Source organism: Ictalurus furcatus, chromosome 29 (genome assembly GCF_023375685.1).
Source record: "Ictalurus furcatus strain D&B chromosome 29, Billie_1.0, whole genome shotgun sequence".
NCBI lineage: Eukaryota > Metazoa > Chordata > Actinopteri > Siluriformes > Ictaluridae > Ictalurus > Ictalurus furcatus.
The window spans coordinates 13,034,700-13,056,576 of NC_071283.1; the positions used below are offsets into that span (position 1 = coordinate 13,034,700).

Genomic DNA, 21,877 nt, shown 5'->3' on the forward strand with positions numbered 1-21,877 from the left:
AAAATGAGGAACAGTGAGGCAAGATAACAAGAAACATAATAGTTGCAATCAAAATTATTCAACCCCCACTGCAAATCAGGGTTATTGTCAAAATGTACAGACTTTCAGCTGTTTGCAACGAACAAATCAAACAAAAGCAGTTGAAATAGTTCAACACAATGAATGCTTTAGGTGGTCTCCCCAAATTCAACCGAAAATACAACTTATAATGATTATATATTATAATCCCAATATATATATATTAATTCTCTATATTAAGATGATGACTCAGAGTCAGCTCAGAAGAGTCAGAGTGAAGGTCTTGGACCCGAGCCAGAGACAGGACATGATACCAGAGAGAAAGGTTTTGCTGTGAAATGAACAGGCAAAGATCAACATGTAAATAGTTTCTGTAATCAGCAATTAATTCTATCAAAACTTTATTTATTTGTTTATTTATTAATCATTATTATTATTATTATTATTGTTGTTGTTATTGTTGTTATTATTATTGTTGTTGTTGTTGTTATTGTTGTTATTGTTGTTGTTGTTAATAATAATAATAATAATAATAATAATAATAATAATAATATAACAAAAAAGATAGCATTTATTAGACCAAATAATTGTTCGGGCCACTGCCCTTCAAAATGTCTGTGCCCGAAACTGCATATAAATAATAATTCAAATCAAAAGGAATGGGTTTGGACTTTCTATATTATTTTATTTTTATTTATTTATTTTAGCTCCGATGACGTAGAAGCGAAAACATTCCAGAGACCACGCCCCCTGTACGGCGGTCTGGCTGCGCAGTTGAATGACACACAGCAGGGCGACTTCGCGATATCACGCGCGTTGTTTACGTTTCAAACCTCCGCAGCACGATATTAGCACCTCGGCGTTACTGTAGCATCGATTTGGGAAAAATAACCGGATTGTCCGGAAAAAATACAGGCCGTTTTTGCGCGTGTCATGGAGGGCCAGAAAGACTCAGAGCCCTGTCGGTCGGCCACCGCGCGAGCTGTTGCTCTCGCTCACTTATTGCACCAGGAGAGCAAAAATTTGTTGGAATTATATGTGAGTAAGGAATTTATTTTGATTTATTTTAAATCAACATGACTGGAAAATCTTCGTTGCATCCCTGTGTACCATAATGTGTCATGCGTTACAGTGTGATTGATTCAGTTCTGTAAATCACGTGCTGTTGTTGCACCTGTTAATAATGTACACTCTAGACAGTACCAAATAAAAAATAAATAAATAAACAAACAAACAAATAAATGCATGCTATTTTAGGCATAGTCCACGATAGACGTCCCTGCCGCAAATACGACTGCCTTTTGCTTTCAATGCAAATTGAATTAACTTGTAATATTGAAGTACCCCATCTATCAACTTAAGTGCATTAAGTTTGGATGGCTGCCAACAGCAGCTTTAAAGGAAAACTCCACCCTGATGAACATGAAGTTTTTAAAATTGATACCGAATGAGAACATAACACCCAAAGTAAAATATTGTTGAACTTTTATTGCAAAAATAAACCATAATGACTGCATCATGAAAACATACTGTATTTTTTAAATGATATATAAATATATAATTATTCATATATATTAACTATTAACAAATATTAAAGTAAATAAAAGATATACATACAAACGGAACCACAAGCAACACTCCAAATAACAAAATAAAAAAAACACTTCAAATAACACAACAAAATTTGTGTGATTTTTTTTTATTTCGCCTGTAGAGGCCGCTCTCGTACTGTATAATGACAGCGAAAACTTCTCAGCCATTCCAGCAACATACTGTACGCAACCGGGAAAAATTATCGGTGTGGATTTTTGCTGATAACCGATAGTTCCGGCAAATGGTTATTGGTGCCGATTGATCGGTTGACCTCTGGTTGTGTCCCATGCTGATGTCACAGGGAGACCGTGCTAGCACAATTACGTGGGAATTTAATAGCAGAACAAAAAATTCAAAGATGTTTAATGTTATGTCAATTAGAAATCCAACACGGCCAGCAAATGTTGTACTCACAGTTGCAGAATGCTATGCAGCCGTACGACATAGTTAAGCCGAGTTACCGCAGAGACTCGGCTAATTAGTTATCTACAAGATGTATAGATCTGGCAAAATCCCACAGCACCACTATCACCAGGTAGTCAGACAGCTTTGTGGGTAAATGTAGAAACCGTTAACCAAAATGAAAATAAACCAAATGAAAATAAAACCCAGGATCTTGGATGTCGTTGAAGATCATGTGTTAATTTGTAAGAGTGTTTTTAAGAGTGTGATTAAGGCATATGATGAGAGATTAGTTTCAGGGCAAAATCACAGCACAGAGCATAATTGCTAGAAAACCACTTCCGTCAACACATATTGAATATGTCTGAGTTTGGTATTAATTTGTGAAAGTGCTCATCTGAGAACTTTATTACGTCATGAAGCCATGGTAATTTTATAGGTATAAATATAGAGGGATCATTTTTGTTTATTATTTATTTTAAACCTGAGGCATATTCAGCATAATTTGTAATATTTCAATTTTGTTATTTCAGTTTTGATGGGACAGTGAGGGGAAATAAGTGTTCGCATACATTTTTGTTATTTAATATACTTCTAGTGCATATATCCACTTCAAATGTAATAAAATGTAAAAGTTACATAAAAAGTAACCAAGTTCTAGATATAAACACTCTTGTGGAAATAGTATCTGGTGTCATTATAAAAAGACGTTGCCATTGAAAGATTTCGTTCAACTTAAGTATCAATCATGGTGAAGGAAAAGGCACGTCCTAAAGTACTCAGGAACAACATTCAAACAGAAAATGCTACAGAGCCATAGCGAAGACCTTAAATATCCATGTCGGTATGATTCATTTAATAATATGCGGGTTGAAATTCATGGAACCACAACTAATTTTCCGGGTAAATGTCGGCCACGCAAGATTTCACAACACACCCTCGGACTAATGATGAGGAAGGTAAGACGACCTGAAAACAGCAGCTTCCTGTTGACATCCTGAGGTCATCTATGAATGCCAACAATAAGAATATTGGTAATTTGTAGTCTAAATACCCTGTCAGGTTTTTATTTTTAAACGTCTTCTTTATGGTTATGAATACATAGTTTTTGTTCGTATTAATTAGTACACATACAAAAAGAAGTGAATATATGCACTGGAAGTATCTTAAAACACAAAACTGTCCAAATACTTATTTCCCATGACTGTTTTATTGAGATTATCCTTGGAAATTTCAGCATTGTGATATGTTTATCTGTCCTCAGTAGGATGCCTTCTTGCTCACATCAGTCTCTGCCCATCTTGTTACTCATTCAGAAAGAGCGAGAGAGCTTCCCCTCTCATCACGTCCCCGAGGGTGAGCGTTTGTTGATCTTTGACCTCTGCGCCGACACACCAAGCTCTGCGCAGCGGGTAGGCCACGCGCACTCAGCCTTGAGCCGGTGCCTGGAGATGCTGGAGTGTCTGGTTGCCCGAGAGATGGAGGAGCTGGGTGAAGAATTCGAAGGCGAGTACGAAACTGCCAGGAAAACCGTGAAGGATCGACTCGGGCATCTTCTGCACAGCACTGGAGCACTGCTGGAGAACGGAGAGGATGTGTGTGCTCCATTGCCTGAGTTCCAATGTGTCGAGGTGGGTAAAGTGAGACGGGGAGAGAGATTTTCCTTTATGCTTTATAAGCATTTATGACCTACGTTCACGTGTACAGGGGACAGTGGTGGCTTGGTCGGGGGTTCAAGCCCCAGCGCTGCGACTGCTGGGCCCTTGAGCAAGGCCCTTGACCCTCTTTGCTCCAAGGGCTCTGTATCATGGCTGACCCTGTGCTCTGACCCCAGCTTCCTGATGTGCTGGGGTATGCGAAGAAAATTTTTTCACTGTGCATATGCATATGTGACCAATAAAGATTCATTATCATTATGTAGTGCAAATGAAAGAGTGTGGTTTAGGATCCTTTCAATCAAACCTGCTCACTTATATATAGAAATAATAATTCTGCATGATTGTGTGTATGCTTATGCTTTCTTTGCTACATATATTGAACAGGCATAATGTTTCCAATCTACCTGCTACAAGCCTTTTCCCATCTTTGAGAAACTTGAACCAGGAAGTCACATGACCTGCTTCCCTAATTATTCACCGCCTGGCCCCAAGATCATATTGCATTTACACATGGTGCAGTCACACCAGAGTTCTCTTTAAGCAAACCAAAGAGCAGTGTGTTCAGGCGCTAAAGATCCGTTCCTTCGAGCCTTCAATTAAATACCGAACTGCCGGTGCATACGGGCTGGGATTTTGGGGGAAAAGCGTAACCAGTGACTTTACAGATGATTTTAAAGTGCCCCTGAAATCAAAGTTGGTGTTTCAGAGCGGTTTTTTGTACATTAGTGTTAAGGGTACCGATACGAAAGTGTAACTGGGAGGAAAATTGTTTTGGAGACATTATTATTTTCATTTTAGAATTAGTCAGTTTTGGGAAACCAATCAAAAGCTTTTGATGGTTCATATTTGTGGAAATATTCATGATTGCTAAGTTAAATGCTCTGTAGAACCATATATACCCCACCCCCAGAGGTGGGTCTTGCTTTACAGTAGCGGCTCGTCAGAAGCAAACATGGTTCCACTTTTCCAACCAGTGCTGGGGGGGGGGGGGGGACTGGTTGGTGTTTATTCGTTTTGAAAAGGTTGGAATTTGTATGAGCTGACTCTTATGTGCTAGGCATTTTCTGAGATGTTTTACCAACTTGGGTCTCTTCAATGCTGGAATATGTCCCTTTCTCAGCGAGAGTCTTGAAACACTGTTGTGGCTTCTCCATCAGTAAGAGTAAATAAAACGCTATTGTTAATCTCATTGCTGTTTTCCATATTTAGCTAGCTTGCTAAGATAATGCTGAGTTTGTTTAGATTAAGTGGGGGTGTGGCATGGCGTATCTCGAACGCTACTGGCTGTTGTGTAAATCATTCAAGCATCACTCTGACTTACTGGTTCAGAAGGAAATACCTATTGAATATGGAATCAATTTCATGGTGACTGTCCCAGGCAATCTAAAGGGGGCCAAACATCGCACCACTGACCACCAGTGAACTTGTATCTTTGATGTAGCGTTAAAAACCCATCCTGATCAGACTAATCATTTCATTTGATTCAAGAACTTGAGCTGGAAGAGGATTGTGGGAGTGAAATGTATTTTATATACATATATTATGTATATTTATTTATATTGATTTCTTTTAATTTTTTTTTATATTTCGGGTTTGTTTTATGTTATAATTCCTTTGCACTGTGGAACAGTGTACAGCTGTGGCTGTAGGGAGAATTTTAGATTAGGTTGGAGCTTTGCCATGTTGTCTCAGTAAATCCCTCTTTACGGTAAAGTAGCACCTCCCACACACAAACAGTGCTGTATACAATAGCTGCCAACAGATCACATTGTGAGTAGATGCAGTTACTAGCTGACATGGTAAACCCCAAACTGTATCGTAAACGAGAGAGTTATAAATTTGCCTGTTCTGAGTGTCATGGTGGCACAGCAGGAAACGTTGCCGCTTTATAGCTCCAGCGTCCCCTATTTGATCCTGAGCTCTAGTTACTGTCTATGGAGTTTTGCATGTTCCTCCTGTGTCTGTATGGGTTTCTTCCAGTGGAGGTTTATTAGTAGTAATATCAGGATCAGTTGCAGTGTTTAAAGAACTTATTAGAATTATTAGGCTTTATTGGACATATAACGATATTGAGGCTTGCATGCTGACCTTTCAGTCAAAGGTCAAAGTAGCTTTCAAATTGATATTATCTATATTATTAAGCAATATTTACAAAAAAAATACTTCTAAGCTTCCTAGTGGCAAAAAAAAAACATATTTAAAAGATATGTGCATTTTTGTCACATAGAATCAGACAGTATAATTCCAAAGTCTTATATAAAAGTGTATACACTGACCACAGTTTGTCTGCTTTTTCTCATACAAACACTCTATTCCCTTATTAAAGAGAGTGTAGACTGACACACACTCTCAGACAGACTCCTCTCTTATTCTCAGTCTCTCTCACTCACTCACACACACACTCACTCAGACACACACACACGCACACACACACACACACACACACACACAAGTCTGTCTTTCTTTCCCCCTGAGACTGTAGGAAATTTCTGTAGGAAAGAGAGACCATAGACATCTCCCTCGCTGTGTCTGTCTGAATCGTGTGTGTCTGTTTGGGCATGTATTTGGATTATTATTATTATTATTATTATTATTATTAACACTGAAAGGGTCACAAATAACACCACCACATGGTGTTCCAGTAAGATTTTCATCTAATAACAATTAAGAACAACAAAAAAAGGAACAGTGCTCTCCGATTCATATCTGTATTTGTGTTGCGTCATTACTGGGGACCAAGTGTCCTCAAAGTAATAGGAAAGTCTGACAGTTCTGACCTTGTGGCAGCATTTAGATGATCCCCAAGAGGAGAACTGGTTTACGCTGACGGGAAAAAATAACAGTAGTATTAAACTAACATAATTAAAGCATGTGGAGTAGAATAACGGAGCGGTAAACGTTACTGCCTGACTACCCCTACGGTTCTGACCTGCTCTGTTGCTTTGAAAATACACGATCAACTCATGCTGGATGTACGAAAACAAATTGTGCTAACGTAATGCAGTTCATTCATGTGGAACTGATGTACGCAATTGAATTAAGCAAATTCAATTAGTGTTTTTTTTTTTTTTTTTTTTTTTTGCCAGACGGCTTAACAGGCATTTTCGTTCACTGACTGACTGACTGAGCCGATTACAGCATGGCAAAACTAGGCTTGCTTATATTCCTTGTTTTGTACAGCTTTTATTTACAAAACTAAAAGAGACAAAAGTATTCGTTTTGGTTACTGAGGTTTAGGTGTATGCATGGCATTAATAACCTGCAGTATTAATTATTTCATTAGAAGGACACAAGGACAGTAAAGCCAACGTGTGTGTGTTTCTTGCAGGGTTTGGACGAGGTCGAGGGTTCAGGCAGCTTTGCTGCTAAGCTCTGGACCTACAGAGTTCTGCTGGAGTTGATCCACTGGAGCGACTCGGCCGCTCACGCCCTTCGCCTCCTCCACTCTGAGCGAGAGAATGAGCAAGAACTCTAGATGATTACATCCTCTGTGCGTGGGGTACGTCCTGATTTTGCTCAGAAACAAGAGTCAGCAGGGGCGAGGCTTAAGTTTTTCATTTCTTCCTTTTATTTCTTTGGCTTGTCATGCTGACTTGCTCAATAAACTCTGGTTTTAATCACACAATATAACGGTATAGATAAATCATCAGCTAAGCTAGCCATCTGCTTAAACGCCGACTGAGATAACGTGAGCCAGCTAACTAGTCGATTTAATTAATGCTACCTCACTAGCACCTTATGTTAAGTAGACAGATGGGTTCATTAAAACCAGTAGTCAAGTGCACAAGCAAGATCAGTTTAGTTCAGTTTAAGCCCTGCCCTTGTTGACCCAAGAATGACAGTCACAAAATCAGGACACTACTGTGCATTATGATCACTTACTGTATTAAATACAAAGACCCAAAATTGCACCTGAGTGGGGCAACAGAACATTGTTCACCCTGACATCTGGACATTACGAGTTCAGATGGCTAGATGGGTTCAGATGGGTTTTATAATCTCTGTTCTCCATCAATCATAGTGGCAATAGTCAATCATGGGCATCTTAACTCATGTACAGTCATGAGAAAAAATAAGTACACCCCATGGACACTGTTGGCTTTTTTGACTTATTTGGACGAGCAAACATTTGATCATCTTTGAAACAGTGCCTATTAATGAAGTTGATACACTTCAATGAAGGAAAATTAGCTTTTTCAATCATTTATTGAACAGAAATATCAATATTTGTGATATAGGTAGTTAAAATGTCCTAGCTAGCAAGGTTATAAAACAATACTCTTAAGAAACAATTGGGGCAAATGCTACGATTCCCAGCTAAATGGAAACTTGTCAGGCGGTCGGCTCTTTAGCTTAGCTAACTAACTACCTTATGGTTGTCAGTTGCTAGCACAAGTCTTCCACGTGGCAGTTATTTCTTCAAAAAGTTAACTATCCTGGGCATTTGGAACTTTGTTGCATTGGTAATTTACAAGACAAATGTGTCAGTTGACCAGTGTTTGCATTCCTTTGAGCTGTAGAGCTTTATGTACTTTAGTAAAACATGGACCATACAATTTCAAAAGTTTAAGCTTCACAGCTAATGAGTAGAACCTCACAGTGATCTAAAACAAGTCCTTGTCGGCTTCCTCTTAACGTGTCTATTAATGGATGAAGCTGTTTAGAAGTATAAAAACAGAAAAAAATACTAAACACTACAAAAAATAACTTTTTTCCAGTTTTAATTAGCTAACTTAAACTACGTATATACAAGAGCAGAATTCACTTTATTTTCCAAGCTAGTTAGCAAACTTTCAAGTTAGCATGCTACCTGGTTTGCAGATTGGCTGATTCTTCATCTTTTTTCTTTGGGTTTTATGGCAGTTGGCAAACAAATTTTGGTGCATCTCTCCCACCTACTGTGATGGAGTGTGGAGCATCGATGTGAAGGGGGGGGGATTAGGATTAGGATGTAAATTAGTTATGATGCTGGCATAATTTGGTGCCCAGTATTATTGAGCTTGATTGTACAAAACTCAAGAAAAATAAACTACATTGTTCTTGCTGCTAAGATTGTGTGTTCCTGTTGAAAAATATGCTAGTAACTATACACTCCGTTAATAAATACCCTTAATGCAAATCCGAAGGGAAAATCAACAGGGGCGAGATAAAAAACAGTACTGAATGTAGAGTCTTAGCATGTGAACACTGTACTAACACTCTGCACTGCTCAAACGGCTTCTGTGTAACATTTCTCTGTACCTGACTGTGAAATGAACAACCTTTTTAAAAACAATCGTGACGCTATGTTAGCATTATATACATTAACATTAACAAACATTTTAGCCTGAATAATGTTACAGTTTTCTTCAACATTATGTATTTATTTACTTTATTTTTTTTTATTAAACCTGTTAAGAATTTGTGCCAGAAACAGTACTAACAGCTACATGCAAACATGCTGTGAAAATCTAACCCGTTACTAATTGTTGCTCAGTTTTTGCTATGTATTGTAGTAGACCTGTTAGCAAACTGTTTTGCACACCTTAGACATGTACACAAAGGTGTTTTCCAGATACACTAGCTGCTTCAATTGAAAAAAATGTGAGAATGTAGAGACTATAAAAAATATTTTGTATTTTTATTTATTAGTGGGTGATATAAACCTGATAAATAAATAAAAAATGAACTAACTTGGAATTGTTTTGGTGTGATTTATTGAAAAGATGATGCATTACCTGTATGCTAGAATGTAATATGGAAACATTAGTAACTATTTCATGCCTACTGACCACCTGAATATCTTCTTGTGCCTGGTTATCTGATGCTTATAGAAACACCATCACATATGTAAGTAGTACGTAATGTATGTTTGGGTTACTGTCTCTATTTAAAGGTCCACCCATCATGTATTGACACTTGACAGAAAGACTTATTGGCTTTAGGACAGTAATATAGCAGTATGCATGGTGCCATCTTGCCACATGAGCTTCTGGTCCACCAGCAACAAAACCATATTTTACAGTAGTTTGGGGTACTTTTCCTTGTATGCAATCCTAATATTTTTGGCAAATATGCTGATCATACTAATGAGGTTCTCATTTGTACTTATTTGACCACAACGCACAGTTCCACTTGTAGTTCCAGTGACAACTGGTGAAGTTCAGGTGCTGAATTTTATGAGCTGCTCCCAGAAAGAGCTTCATAGTGCACACTTGAAGACAGAACACTGTTGGGTGTGAATATATTTAGAGTCTATTGTATGTCCGCACTTTAGATTATGTCAGTCCTGTCCTCCAACGCTGAGGGCTGTCATGAAATAAAAGAAACACGTCAGTGCACGTTCACTTTCATCACTCGTTCATCAAGACCTACTCGTTCAGGAATGAACTCTCTAGTGTTTACTTGGGAGCAGATTTTTCTGGCGCTCATTCATACAGATGACATTGCTTGGTATGTAAACTCTAATTCAAACATATCAAATTAAATATTATAGTTTTGGAATATTTATTTTTTTGTGCATTGTCAAATTTATGAAAAGTAATTTACATTTAGGAAAGGAAATTAGATGGCAATGCAGTGTTTCTTTAATGATATTGATTGGATAGTTCTTCTAATGGCTATCTAAGGAACTTCAAATGAGCTGATTATGTGATGGAACGGCAAGATCTTTCAAGAACCATTAGTTCCTCATACAGTTCTTTGGATGGTTTACCACTGCATGTTAGGATAATGAGTCCAGGTCGATTGAATTTTATTTATATAGTGCTTTTAACAATGGGCATTGTTACAAAGCATTTTTATAGAAATCTGGATACAAATTCTCCACTTGAAATGTATAGATTTATCCCTAATGAGCAAGCCAGAGGTGACGTCATGGTGATGAGGAAAAACTCCCTGAGACGACACGAGGAAGAAACCTTGAGAGGAACCAGACTCAAAAGCGAATCCAACCTCATCTAGGTGACACTAGATAGTGTGATTGTAAATCATTTTTCATGTATAACTGTATACCACTATACTATACTATAGTTAAAAAGTGCTAGCTGTGTTAACATTAAGTCTATATGTTCTTACCTGTTCAGTGATGGAGACTGGAGTGTAAACTGCTCTCAGTCCTATGATAATAGTCCTAAGGCTATTCAAGGTAGAACATCCACAGCCATCCACATGTCCATAGAAGGACAAACAGAAGAACTGGTTAGGCTCATAAGTGAAACCTTTCTTTCTATAAATTTATGTTATTTTTTGAGGGGGTAATGGTAACATAATGGTAACAGCGGGTATTTTCTATGGTGTGAAGTGCTGGAATTAATATATTTCACAGTATGACATTAATGAAAAGACAAACTGATGGACATTTTATTTGCTCTGACACAAGCGAGGGAACAGGGTGTGATGTTACAATAGAACAACAAAAAAGGACTTGAATAAAGTTGGTGTGACGTTGGACGTTCGATATTCGCGGACATGCGGAAATTAAGGGACCGTCTCTAAAGTTACATACGACATTGTTAAACACGTTTCTAACTTCCATAGCATTTGAAGGGCATGACTTACAGTCATATAACCAACTGTAAAGTGTTCATCTAGGTGTCAGGTATGATGCACACCTTTTAGATTTTTGATATTTAACAAAATAAACTATTAAATCATATATAAATATTGCCATGTATTTTATTACTGCATGGGCTCATACACAAAATATACCATGATTTAAAGCTCAATAGCATTTTAAGGGAATGATTTACAGTCATATAACCAACTGGAAAGTGTTCATCTAGATGTCAGGTATGATGCACACCTTTTAGATTTTTGATATTTAACCCTACAATGCATGAACCAAAAAAAACCTTCACGGATGCATGAAGGGGGTCAAAATGACCCATACTGGATTGAATGGTTTTCTTCAAAAAATAGATGTCCTATTAATGAAATTATATATATATATATATATATATATATATATATATATATATATATATATATATATATGTATGTATGTATGTATGTATGCATGTGTGTATGTGTGTATGTGTGTGTCTTCATACCTGACACCTAGATGAACACTTTACAGTTGGCTTCATGACTATACATCATTCCCTTCAAATGCTATTGAGCTTTTAATTATGGTATATTTTGTGTATGGGCCCATTCTGCAGTGAAATTCATATCTAATTTACATGTGATTATTAGTTTATTTTAATAAATATTAAAAATCTAAAAGGTGTGCATCATACCTGACACCTAGATGAACACTTTCCAGTTGGTTGTGTGACTGTACATCATTCCCTTCAAATGATACTGGTTAGAAACGTGTTTAACAATGTCGTGTGTAACTTTAGAGACGGTCCCTTAATTTCCGCACGTCCGCGAATATCGAACGTCCAACGTCACACCAACTTTATTCCAGTCAACTGATGGACATTTTATTTGCTCTGACACAACTGAGGGAACAGCATGTGATGTTACAATAGAACAACAACAAAAAAAGGTTCCTCAAGGGTTCTTTGGGTGGTAATTGGCTCGAGCTTTCTGTAGGGGGTCTTGCACAAGAGAAACCCTCCGTTGTAGGGTTGTACACGTAAAAAAAATTCTAAGCTCCGACTTCTCACAGCTTTGAGGGACAAACAGGAGAAATCTTTAAGACGCTAGACATCAAACTAGATGTCCTAATTGCAGAGTGCGCATGCGCGGCAAAAGTCTTTACCGGAGCGGCTAGGTACTACTGTACCAGCACTAATGGCGGAGCACGCATGCGCAGTGGAGTCTTTACCGGAGCCCTAATGGCGGAGAACGTGCGGTCGCCTTTCGACTATCGGGAGCCACCGACTCTCGACAGCGATGGAGACGGTGGCAAGCCTCCGCCACCCCGGGGGTTAGTGAACAATCCGTTTTCCGTGTCGGAAACGGGGCGTTAAGTTAACGTTACAGAATCGCCGCGTTCTATCTTTAACCAGCCAAAGGGTTTCAATACAATTAGCTAGCTTGCTAAGCTAACTTGTTTGTTTCTCTTGTCCATCTAACAGTAGCAGCGCGTAATAAACAGGAGTACAGCTTTCTTTAAATCCTCATCCACCATTTTTAGACTGCAGATCCTGATTTTGTCACTCGAGATGTTTTAAGACACACTGCACGGCATGTTATTGATGAATGATTTATTTATTTTTTTAAAACATTCTATGGGCTATTTTAGCTGTATCGTTACCTGTAGCTATGCTAGCTGGAGATTTGCATGGACGGTGTTTATATCCCAATTAAATCATCTCACAGTGTTTATTACAACACAGCATGCTCCTGCAAAAAGAAAAAGCACAGCCACCTTATTCATTCTTATAATGCATAATCAGAGATGATTTATGAGCTGCAAAATTTAAATTCATGTGCATGTATATGTGCACTGTACATACATTGTATGTATATGTATACAGTGCATTGCATATAGTAATAATGAGATTTAAATGAATGTGTTATTGCATGAACACTCAGTAACCGAGCTGTGTGTTATGAGAGACTGCAGAGCTGGGATTGGGATATGCTTTATATCCTGTGTAAGATCTCTATGTAAGAAATGCATAATACCATAACATTATGCAGAAAACATGACAGTGTTTTCATAGGCCTTGATATGATGCTTAGATCCGTAAGCTGGTGTGAGGTAATTGTGATAGACAGGGAAAGTGTTGACACCGCGGTTGTCATCTTGCAGACGAGTGTGTGGACGAAAGAGAAAGGGCACTCCTGTGAAGGTGTGTGATCGTGCATATGTGACAGAAGATGAAGAGGAAAGTTTGTCCGAACACAGTTACAGCCCAGGTATATATACATACACACACACAAATTATTCTTTTGAATAACTTTGATGTGGATCTTTTGATGTTCAAGGTATTGTGTTGTACACAATACCACAACATAAGTTCAAATCCTTGACTAGAAGAAGAAATGTTAATTATCAGCAGTGGTTGAAAAATGAGTAGTCCGTGCAAGTAGGTTCAATAAACACCATTTCTTATTGTTTTCATTTGGTACAGCAGCAAACAAAATTATTCAACCCCCCTCCCCCCACCCCATTGCAATGCAGGATTATTGTCAAAATTGACTAAACTAGAAGGAGGCGGTTGCAGCACGCAAACCCAAGAATATTACTGAACTGGAGGCCATTGCTCATGAGGAATGGGCTAAGATTCCTCAGGAATGCTGCCAGAAGCTCTGCATCTCATTTTGCAGCAGGTCATAACAGCAAAAGCGTGCTCTACTAAGTACTAAAGATTCTTGCCATGGAAGGGTTGAATAATTTTGAGACTAGAGAAATCATTATAAGTTGCATTTTCAGTTGAATTTGGGGAAACCACCTGAAGCATTAGGTGTGTCGAACTATTTCAATTGCTTTTGTTTGGTTTGTTAATTGGAAACTGCTGAAGGTCTGTCAATGTTAACAATAAACCTGATTTGCAATGGGGGGGTTGGATAAATTTGATTGTAACTGTATGTATATTTGTCCATATTAATGCCCATCGTTTTGGAATGGGATGTTTAAAGACAGATTGGTTTGTAATGGTCAGTTACACAAACTTTTGTCCATATAGTATGTAAACCTGTAAAATACATTACAGCCAGCAGTACTCTCAGAGCTACGAACAACATTCTGATTGAAATGATTCCAGATTGAATCATTTTTGAACACCAGTGCTTACATAATGATGGCAGCTCGTCTGCTCCTTTGTTTTACAGGCGAAGGGCAGTACCCAGACGAAGCAGAGGATCGGCTTCCCCCTCCCAACAGTCCGTACTATCTCGCCGATCCGTCCCAGCTTTGGTAAGCTTTCGTTCCTTACAGCTCGTCCGTTCAGATCAAACGCATCAAGCGCTGAAATTGAGCTCGAGGCTATAATCGAGACGCTGACTTGAGCTGATTACGTTCACAGCGTATCAGAGTTAGGTGAAGAAGGCGCCAGTGGCGTTCGAGGCCCTGTGCTCTTCCCCCCTCTACCGCCTAACTGCAGGATCAGAGAGGTGCATTGTGGGAGCCAAGTACGACTGGTCGTTATAGCGATCAGAGACATCGCCAAGGGCGAGGAAATCACGGTTGACTACAACTTGGCTGAGTGGGGAGAAAACGCGCTGGTAGTCAAACTCATTTATTCATTTTTCAAGATAGAACTTGCCTTTTTTTTTCTTTATCTTGCATATGTAATTGTTGTGTGTTACGACTTTTCCAGGCTTTCCATCGCTCCGTATCACCACGCGGATTTGAATGCGCCTTCAATCCAGACAGCAATATTAAGAAGGTGATGAGGCATACATACATGCATACATACAACTTATATCCTGCTTTCTCCATATAGTGATATAATTATGAATCCATTTTCCATGTAAGATATAGTAAGTTATTGAAGTGTTGTAATACATAATTATTATAAGTAACTCATAAGTATAAGTAATTCATACCTGTTTGTCTTATAAATTTATCTAGCCCTTCCTCTGCATCAATTTGTTCATGCTCAATTAATTGTGTGTTATTAATAATAAATATAAACTGTAATATACATATAACTAACATTGCTGTGTAGAAATTTTTCAACATTCCTGTCTTTGTAGGAAGAGGAGGCAGCTCCGTCTCTCCCTATGTCTCTCACGGTTTCAGACTACCTCACTCCTTCGTGGTCTCTCTCTCCTTCATCCTCACCGCTGTCCCGCTCCGAGGCCAGTGATTCGGACCGAGAGGAAGAAGAAGAAGAAGAGGAAGACGAGGAAGAGGACGATGAAGAGGAAGAGGACCTCGAAGAGCTGAGGGGCCGCATGATGCGGAGGCGCAAGAAGCGGAAAACGACGAGCAGCGCGGCCAAAAAAAAGGCTCAGCCCAGCCCGCTTTCCTTCCCTCCGTCCTCCTCACCTTTCCAGACACCTTTAGCACCACCCACCACAAACATAAACAATAACATAAACATAAACATTAGCCGCAGCGCGAGCAGGAAGCAGCACTGCCCTCACTGCGGCCGCCATTTCCGCTCTCTCGCTCGGCATCTTGAAAAGCACCACGATCAGCAACCGGAAATCCGGAATGCCATGGAACTGTCACACGGCCCACGTTCGTCGCACACACCGTCCTCAATGCACACACGTGGCTCACACTTGTTCAACTCACCACAGCCCTCTGCTTCCTCCTCATCCTCCTCCTCCTCAGCCACCCCCAACCTCTTCTCTCGCGACTCGTCCGGCTCCGGTTCAGCGGCCATGTCGTTCTCTCTCTCCCTCTCTCCTCCTTCACGCCGCCCTTCCTCCAAAAAGAGCCCCGCCGCTGTCTCCACCCCACCCAGAAAGAACGCAGCGCCTACGGCAGCAGCCGTGAAAAAGTCCCCCAGTCCTCCAGCCAAAAGGGGGCGTCGGCCGAAGAAGGAGAAAGAAGAGAAGCAAAAGAAACAGGAGGAGATGGAACGAGCCAAAGAAGAAGCTCCGCCCACCCCGGGCCGAAATGAAGAGGAGGAAAAGCTGGAGGTAGAAGATGAGGAGCTGGATCTGACCGAAATGAGGGACGAAGACAGCGGAGAAGAGAAGAATGGTGCAAGGTATTCAGTATTCAGTAGTGTTTGTGAAGACTTTTTGTACAGAGACATGCCACTGTTGCAGAAACACACTCACTTGGTTTAGACTTGGTCTAACAAAAATAAAAAGGGTTCCAAGCACCTTGTACTTGCCCCCCTATTAAAAAATTAATGGTTTAGGCATCGTTAGCTTTGTAGCCTAATAAAATTGTCTCTGTCTCCGGTCTTAACATAATTTTTCAGCGAATTATCAGATTTGAAGAATATGAATGGAAAGTTGCTAACTTTTGAGACTGATTAATGAAGAGTATTGTTCATTTCCTTTTTTTTCCCTCTGAGCTTCATATCTCTGCATCTACTATCAATCGTCCTATGCCTTAATGTACTTAATGTAACTTTCTCTCCCTCAGTTCTCACCGCTCCCATGTGTCTCCCCTCCTGTCCTCTCTCTCCACGCTGGTTTTGTATCTCCGACGTCAGCAGCACTCGTCCTTCCTCTCCCTCTCACGTTCGAGCAGCTCGGCAGAGGCCTGGCGCCTGCTGTGCCACTCCAGCCTGGCGCTGCTCATCCTCTATAACCGCCATCGCGAGTGTGAGATGGCAAAGCTCACGATAAGCGACTACCGCAGCCGCATCACTCCTTCCTCTAACTCCAGCTCCCCTCTCGAAGCGTCTTTGTCCCCTTTCGAGCGGCAGGTTTTGTGCCACAGGCCCCGCGTGGGCGTTTTAGGAAAGCGCGGTCGGGTTCAGCAGCTAATCCTTCCACCGCACTCTGAATCCTGCCTCGATTTGCTTCTGAAAACGTCCACGGACGTGAACGTCGATCCCGAAAGCCCTTATGTGTTTTCTCGGCCGTACCATTCTCCCGCCACTCCTCTGCGTGGCACGGACCTCCTGCGTGGATTAGCGCGTGCCAGCGGGGCTAAAAACCCTGCCGCACTGACGTCGCCGCGCACCCGAAGGCAAGTCGCCATCCTCACCCAGCTCCTGCTGATGGACGAAGGAGAGAAGGAGAGGCTCGAGCACTTCCTGCACAGCGAGTATCATGTCACCCAGACCTGCGCCCGGATTGGCCAGGACCCAGCGCTGATGGGCAGAGTGGGTCGTGTCGTGCTGTACGGTGAGAGAGATGGAGTGTTGTTCAGAGGGATGAGCCTCAAACACATCTGCCTCGAACTGGACGGTGAGAGTCATGAAAAGGGGAACAGAATATGTGCACCGTTAATGCATCCGATCACAAAAATCACTTGGGTTCTGTTTTGTTTTTTAATGTCGTTCTCTTTCAGTAATGTCTGGGAATTCAGCAGATTCTTTCTCGGAGGAGTCGGATGGTGAGGGAGAGAAGAGTCACGAGAGAGTAGAGGTGGGAAAGACAGCAGGGGTGAACGGCCGAGGGCCACCTAAAAACAACGCCAGTCCCGTCCCCTCGCCCACTACGCCCTCCCCCTCAGGTTCTCACAAGAGGCGGCGCGCACAAATAAAATCAGGTAAGAGCGGCTTGCAGTTGCGTATTCCAGAGCATCTGCAAAGTCAAGTCGATTTACTTACAATTATATTACATTACAATGATTAATTACATTGTCTGCTCTGACAGAAAAGCGTGCTTGTGTTTGTGTCTAATCCCTCGTTCACACTAGCAAGTGACAAGTTCCTCTTTAGTTTGTGTAGTGACTAAACGGTGTGTTTGATTTACATGTAACATGCTAGACTTCGTACTAGCTTCGCCGGAACGCTGCCCTAGCTACGTACACCAGCAATCTCTGCTACTTACTTGCATGCTGGCTTTCTTTTTGTAATGTCTCTGTACATGTTTAATGAGAAAGCGTATATGACGTTTAGAATAGGATGAAACAGTAAATGTGAACAAATTTCAGGTATGAACTAAAGTTAAACTTGCAGCTCAGCGTCACGCACGTACGAAGAATACCCGCTTGGCAATATAAGCTAAGCCAGTAAGGTAGCAAGCAATTGTGAATGACAAAATGTTACAGTAAGCTTGAGGCGAAGACTGTGATTGTGACCTGAAAACTGAATTTCAGCTTCTCAACAGTACGTTCAAAGATACGATTTTAAAACGAACGTCCTATGGCATTTGGGCAGAACGTTTACCCCACGTTTCAGGCAAGCGCGGTGTGCTGAAGAGGCCGTGGTCGGAAGCGGAGCGGGTCGCCGTGGAAACGCACCTGAAGCGAAACATCGTGGAGCTGCGCGTCCCTGCGAAGGCAGATTGCGAGCGATGTCTGCAGCACTGCCCCCTACTGGTGAGCAACCAGCGCGACTGGAGAGCCATTAAATTCTACTGCCACAACCGGATTCAACTACTGAAGAAACAGGGACGCGGAGGAGCGGCTGTCTCTTAGCTCAACACACACACACACACACACACACACACACACACAAATACTGAGGGAGAGACTCTTACTTGCACATTCAGTCCTGAAATCATGGGTTGAATAAGTGACCATTCACACATTTTTGCATTGCTGTGCATCAGTGTTTCCGTTGACACACACATACTTATGCATCCTTGTACATTGAGTGGTTGTATATGAGTGTGTCCATTGACTACACACACAGATAGAGGCTCACACACTCAGTCTGGAATGTTGAACAAAGCGACCGGATACACACACACACACACACACACACACACACGTGTCCTTATACATTTCAGCTTTTCCCCTCAAACACACACACAAAGTGTTATAATCAATATAAACCTATGAACTGACCTCTTATCCTTGTCACTGACATTGGGACTGTGGCGTGTGTGTGTGTGTGTGTGTGAAAGCACTGCTTCATGCCCGAAATCTCTCGCACACCTGACAGAGCAGCTCGAAATACATCACACATGGACCGCAGCAAAAGATGTTAAAAGATTATCCCTCTATGAACTCTTTTGTCCTTTTTCTTTAATACAACGATGCTAATCCTATTTGTCCAGTGAAGTCTCGCTGTTGGACTGATTGTTATAGACTTCTATATAAAGATTTCTGAAATTTCTGTACCCGTCATTGGCAAGCATTTATTTTGGGACCATATTATCTCCATGTTCCAGAGGAACTTTCACAGTAAGTCTACTATGCTAACATTTAATTGTGGTTATGAAGGTGGTTCTTGGTTCCAGTCCCATTGAGGTCGCGTACCAGTGCAGTTATCCACTACCAAGTGATGACAACATTGGAAAATTCTGTTACAAGTTAGTGTTATCCATCTATTGTGTTTAGTAATGGCTTCCCAGTAAAACACCAGCTCGTTTAATACTTATAGTGTGAAAGTAGCTAACTACCCAGCAGGCTAGCTATATGCATTTGTAACTATTCCAAGGAAGACCCTGTAGTGTAAAGCTAATCATCTTCGGTATCTATGAAATAAAGTATTACGTAGAATACAATTAGTGATAGTAGCAAACTAACAACCTAGCAAGCTTTTATTTTATTTTATTTCAGGTACGAAGTAAAGTAATATGTTGAATAAAATAAGAGCGATAGTAGCTAGCTATTTATTTTAGCTACTTGAAGGATAATCCCGCAGTGTACCACTAGCCGGTCACTATATTTATTTGACAATAAAAGAGAAAAAGCTACAAACTTGTCTATCTTTCTATTTGTAGCTACGCCATGGTTGGCTAACCCTTGATTAATGCTAACCAGCTGTCTATATTTAAGAACGTCTTATGTATTACTTTATTTAATAGGGTTATCTTGGCTAAAACTAACAACTTAGCTTTAACAACTTTTTTTTTTCTTTACACTACTCAAGAACAGCCCCTCAGTGTATTTTAGCTGTTCCAAGGATGACCACATAGTGTACAGAAAAAAAATGTAGCTAGCTTTTTATTTTTAGCTTCACCAACTGACAACTACCCCATGGTATAAAACTAGCTGGCTAGTATGTTTAAGGTCTTATGTATTTATTTAGCAATGACTGCAGCTAGTTAACAACCTAGCAGGCTATTTATTTTTAGCTACCCCAATAACAACCCCTCAGTCTAATGCTAGCAATCCAATGTACTATTTATTTGATGTATTACTATATTTCTCAAAGTGATAAGTATCTTGTTAGCTTTTTATATAGCCACTGTTTTAGCTTTTCCAAGGATGACCCCTCAGTGTACCACTAACCAGCTACTATATTTTATTTTGCATGGTAGCTATCCGACTGGATATATTTAATAACCTATTGTGTATTATTATTATCTAAAGTGATCATTGCTAACTACCAAGCTAGCTAGAGATTTATTTTTGGGTACTGCAATGACAACCCCACTGTTTACTGCTTGGAAAAACCATGTATTAAATATTCTATTTCCCAGATGAAGGGGGGACCCTGATTGTAACCTCCATTAGAAAGATTTTTAATGATATTTTAATTTAAATGGAAGAGATTTAAACACACCATCGGGGACTGGAACTGATTATCACTCAATTAGACCTCAACTGAAACTGTTAATTTCCCACCTCAGAGTCAGTGTAGATGCAAATGTGTATAAACATGCACAACATTTTATAAATTAAGCTAGCCAAGGATTTCATGTTCTATCCTTTTTACATACTTTTTTTCTTCAAACATCTATTAAGCCTGGTCTTAATCTTGTCTCTGCTGTTGAATAAGAAGAGGTTTAATCCTTGTAGAATTGATTCATTTCATCCAACAATGATTTTACAGCAATCTGAATTTTATACTCTTCGTTTTTATGATTATATTTCAGCAGTATTTTATATAAGCTAAAATCCCAGTGTGATCACGTTCCTCCTTTTACACTGTTCCTCCTCTGTCTGATTTTTTTTTCTGTCCCACAAAACACACACACACACATACTTGAACCTTATTTTATCCATTAGGATTTAAAGACATTTTTTTTTTTGTAATTTTTTTTTTTTTAATCTTCCATCCCCAGACCATTGACTGTATGTTGATTTTATAGTATATACAATGAATTCGTATTAGCGTGCTAGCTAGCCTTGTGAAGGTGTACATTCTGTAAATATCGACTTATATAAAAGTGCTACATTTTGGATTTTTTTTTTTTTTGTTGTGTTTTCTTAAATGGCATTGTAAAGATTTTAGAGGAAACGCTGTTTAGAGACGCAGATTAATGTATGTCACTGCAAGAAATAACACCTTTATTTGCATTTTGTAGCTTGTGTTGTGTTTTAATTCCAGCTTGTTGTGCATTAGAAGATAGAATGGAACATTTGAAACTGTAGTGAGTTTGTCTACCACTAGGGGGTGTTAACCAGCAAAAGGTTGTTCAAAGAATATAGCCGCTTAAATTCGAAGTTTGCCAAAATATATACCTTAATTAATAATAATAATTTATACGATTAGTAATAAACGTAGTCAGTCACTCAAGGTATATTTGATGCCAATTGGTAATGCATTTATTTATCTTTAAGTAAGGAATAAACAACAGGCCATACTCTTAGGAAATTCATTAACATGCTACATACCTACTGTACATGCATGTATTTTATTTCCCTTATACCACAGCTATTTGCTTTTGATTACAATTTTTTATTAATCAAGCATTCAACAGCACTGTGGTATGATGTGGAACTATTTGCCAAGTTAACTTATAATATGCAGGGAAAATATATGCTCCTCATTTCCATGTCTTCATGGAAAAAAGTGACATGAAATTATTTGTATTTAAGATCAGTTCATGCAAACAAATCACAGACA

The 21,877-nt window shown here is 39.8% G+C and overlaps 1 protein-coding gene across 3 annotated transcripts; it reads left to right on the forward strand.

Annotated features, from left to right (window-relative positions):
- Positions 1-11,882: 11,882 nt before the first annotated feature.
- Positions 11,883-21,803, forward strand: LOC128604258 (apoptotic chromatin condensation inducer in the nucleus). 3 transcript variants are annotated; one of them, XM_053619255.1, is made up of 9 exons: positions 11,883-12,528; positions 13,360-13,466; positions 14,382-14,466; positions 14,576-14,774; positions 14,870-14,938; positions 15,249-16,216; positions 16,603-17,375; positions 17,479-17,679; positions 18,232-21,803. In XM_053619255.1, the coding sequence occupies exons 1-9, from the start codon at positions 12,407-12,409 to the stop codon at positions 18,483-18,485; spliced, it is 2,778 nt and encodes a 925-aa protein (XP_053475230.1). In that variant the 5' UTR covers positions 11,883-12,406; the 3' UTR covers positions 18,486-21,803. The 3 variants fall into 3 exon arrangements, with proteins under 3 accessions (XP_053475230.1, XP_053475229.1, XP_053475231.1); XM_053619254.1 differs by having other exon boundaries at positions 12,043-12,528; positions 18,293-21,803; XM_053619256.1 differs by having other exon boundaries at positions 12,043-12,528; positions 18,314-21,803.
- The last annotated feature ends 74 nt before the right edge of the window (positions 21,804-21,877 follow it).

What these genes read in the sequence shown, in the direction of transcription:
- LOC128604258 (XM_053619254.1), top strand. Translation starts at nt 12,407, where the DNA reads ATGCGCAGTGGAGTCTTTACCGGAGCCCTAATGGCGGAGAACGTGCGG. An exon ending in AAGCCTCCGCCACCCCGGGG is followed by an intron (nt 12,529 to 13,359) that starts GTTAGTGAACAA and finishes GTCATCTTGCAG; the next exon opens with ACGAGTGTGTGGACGAAAGA. An exon ending in CATCTGCCTCGAACTGGACG is followed by an intron (nt 17,376 to 17,478) that starts GTGAGAGTCATG and finishes GTTCTCTTTCAG; the next exon opens with TAATGTCTGGGAATTCAGCA.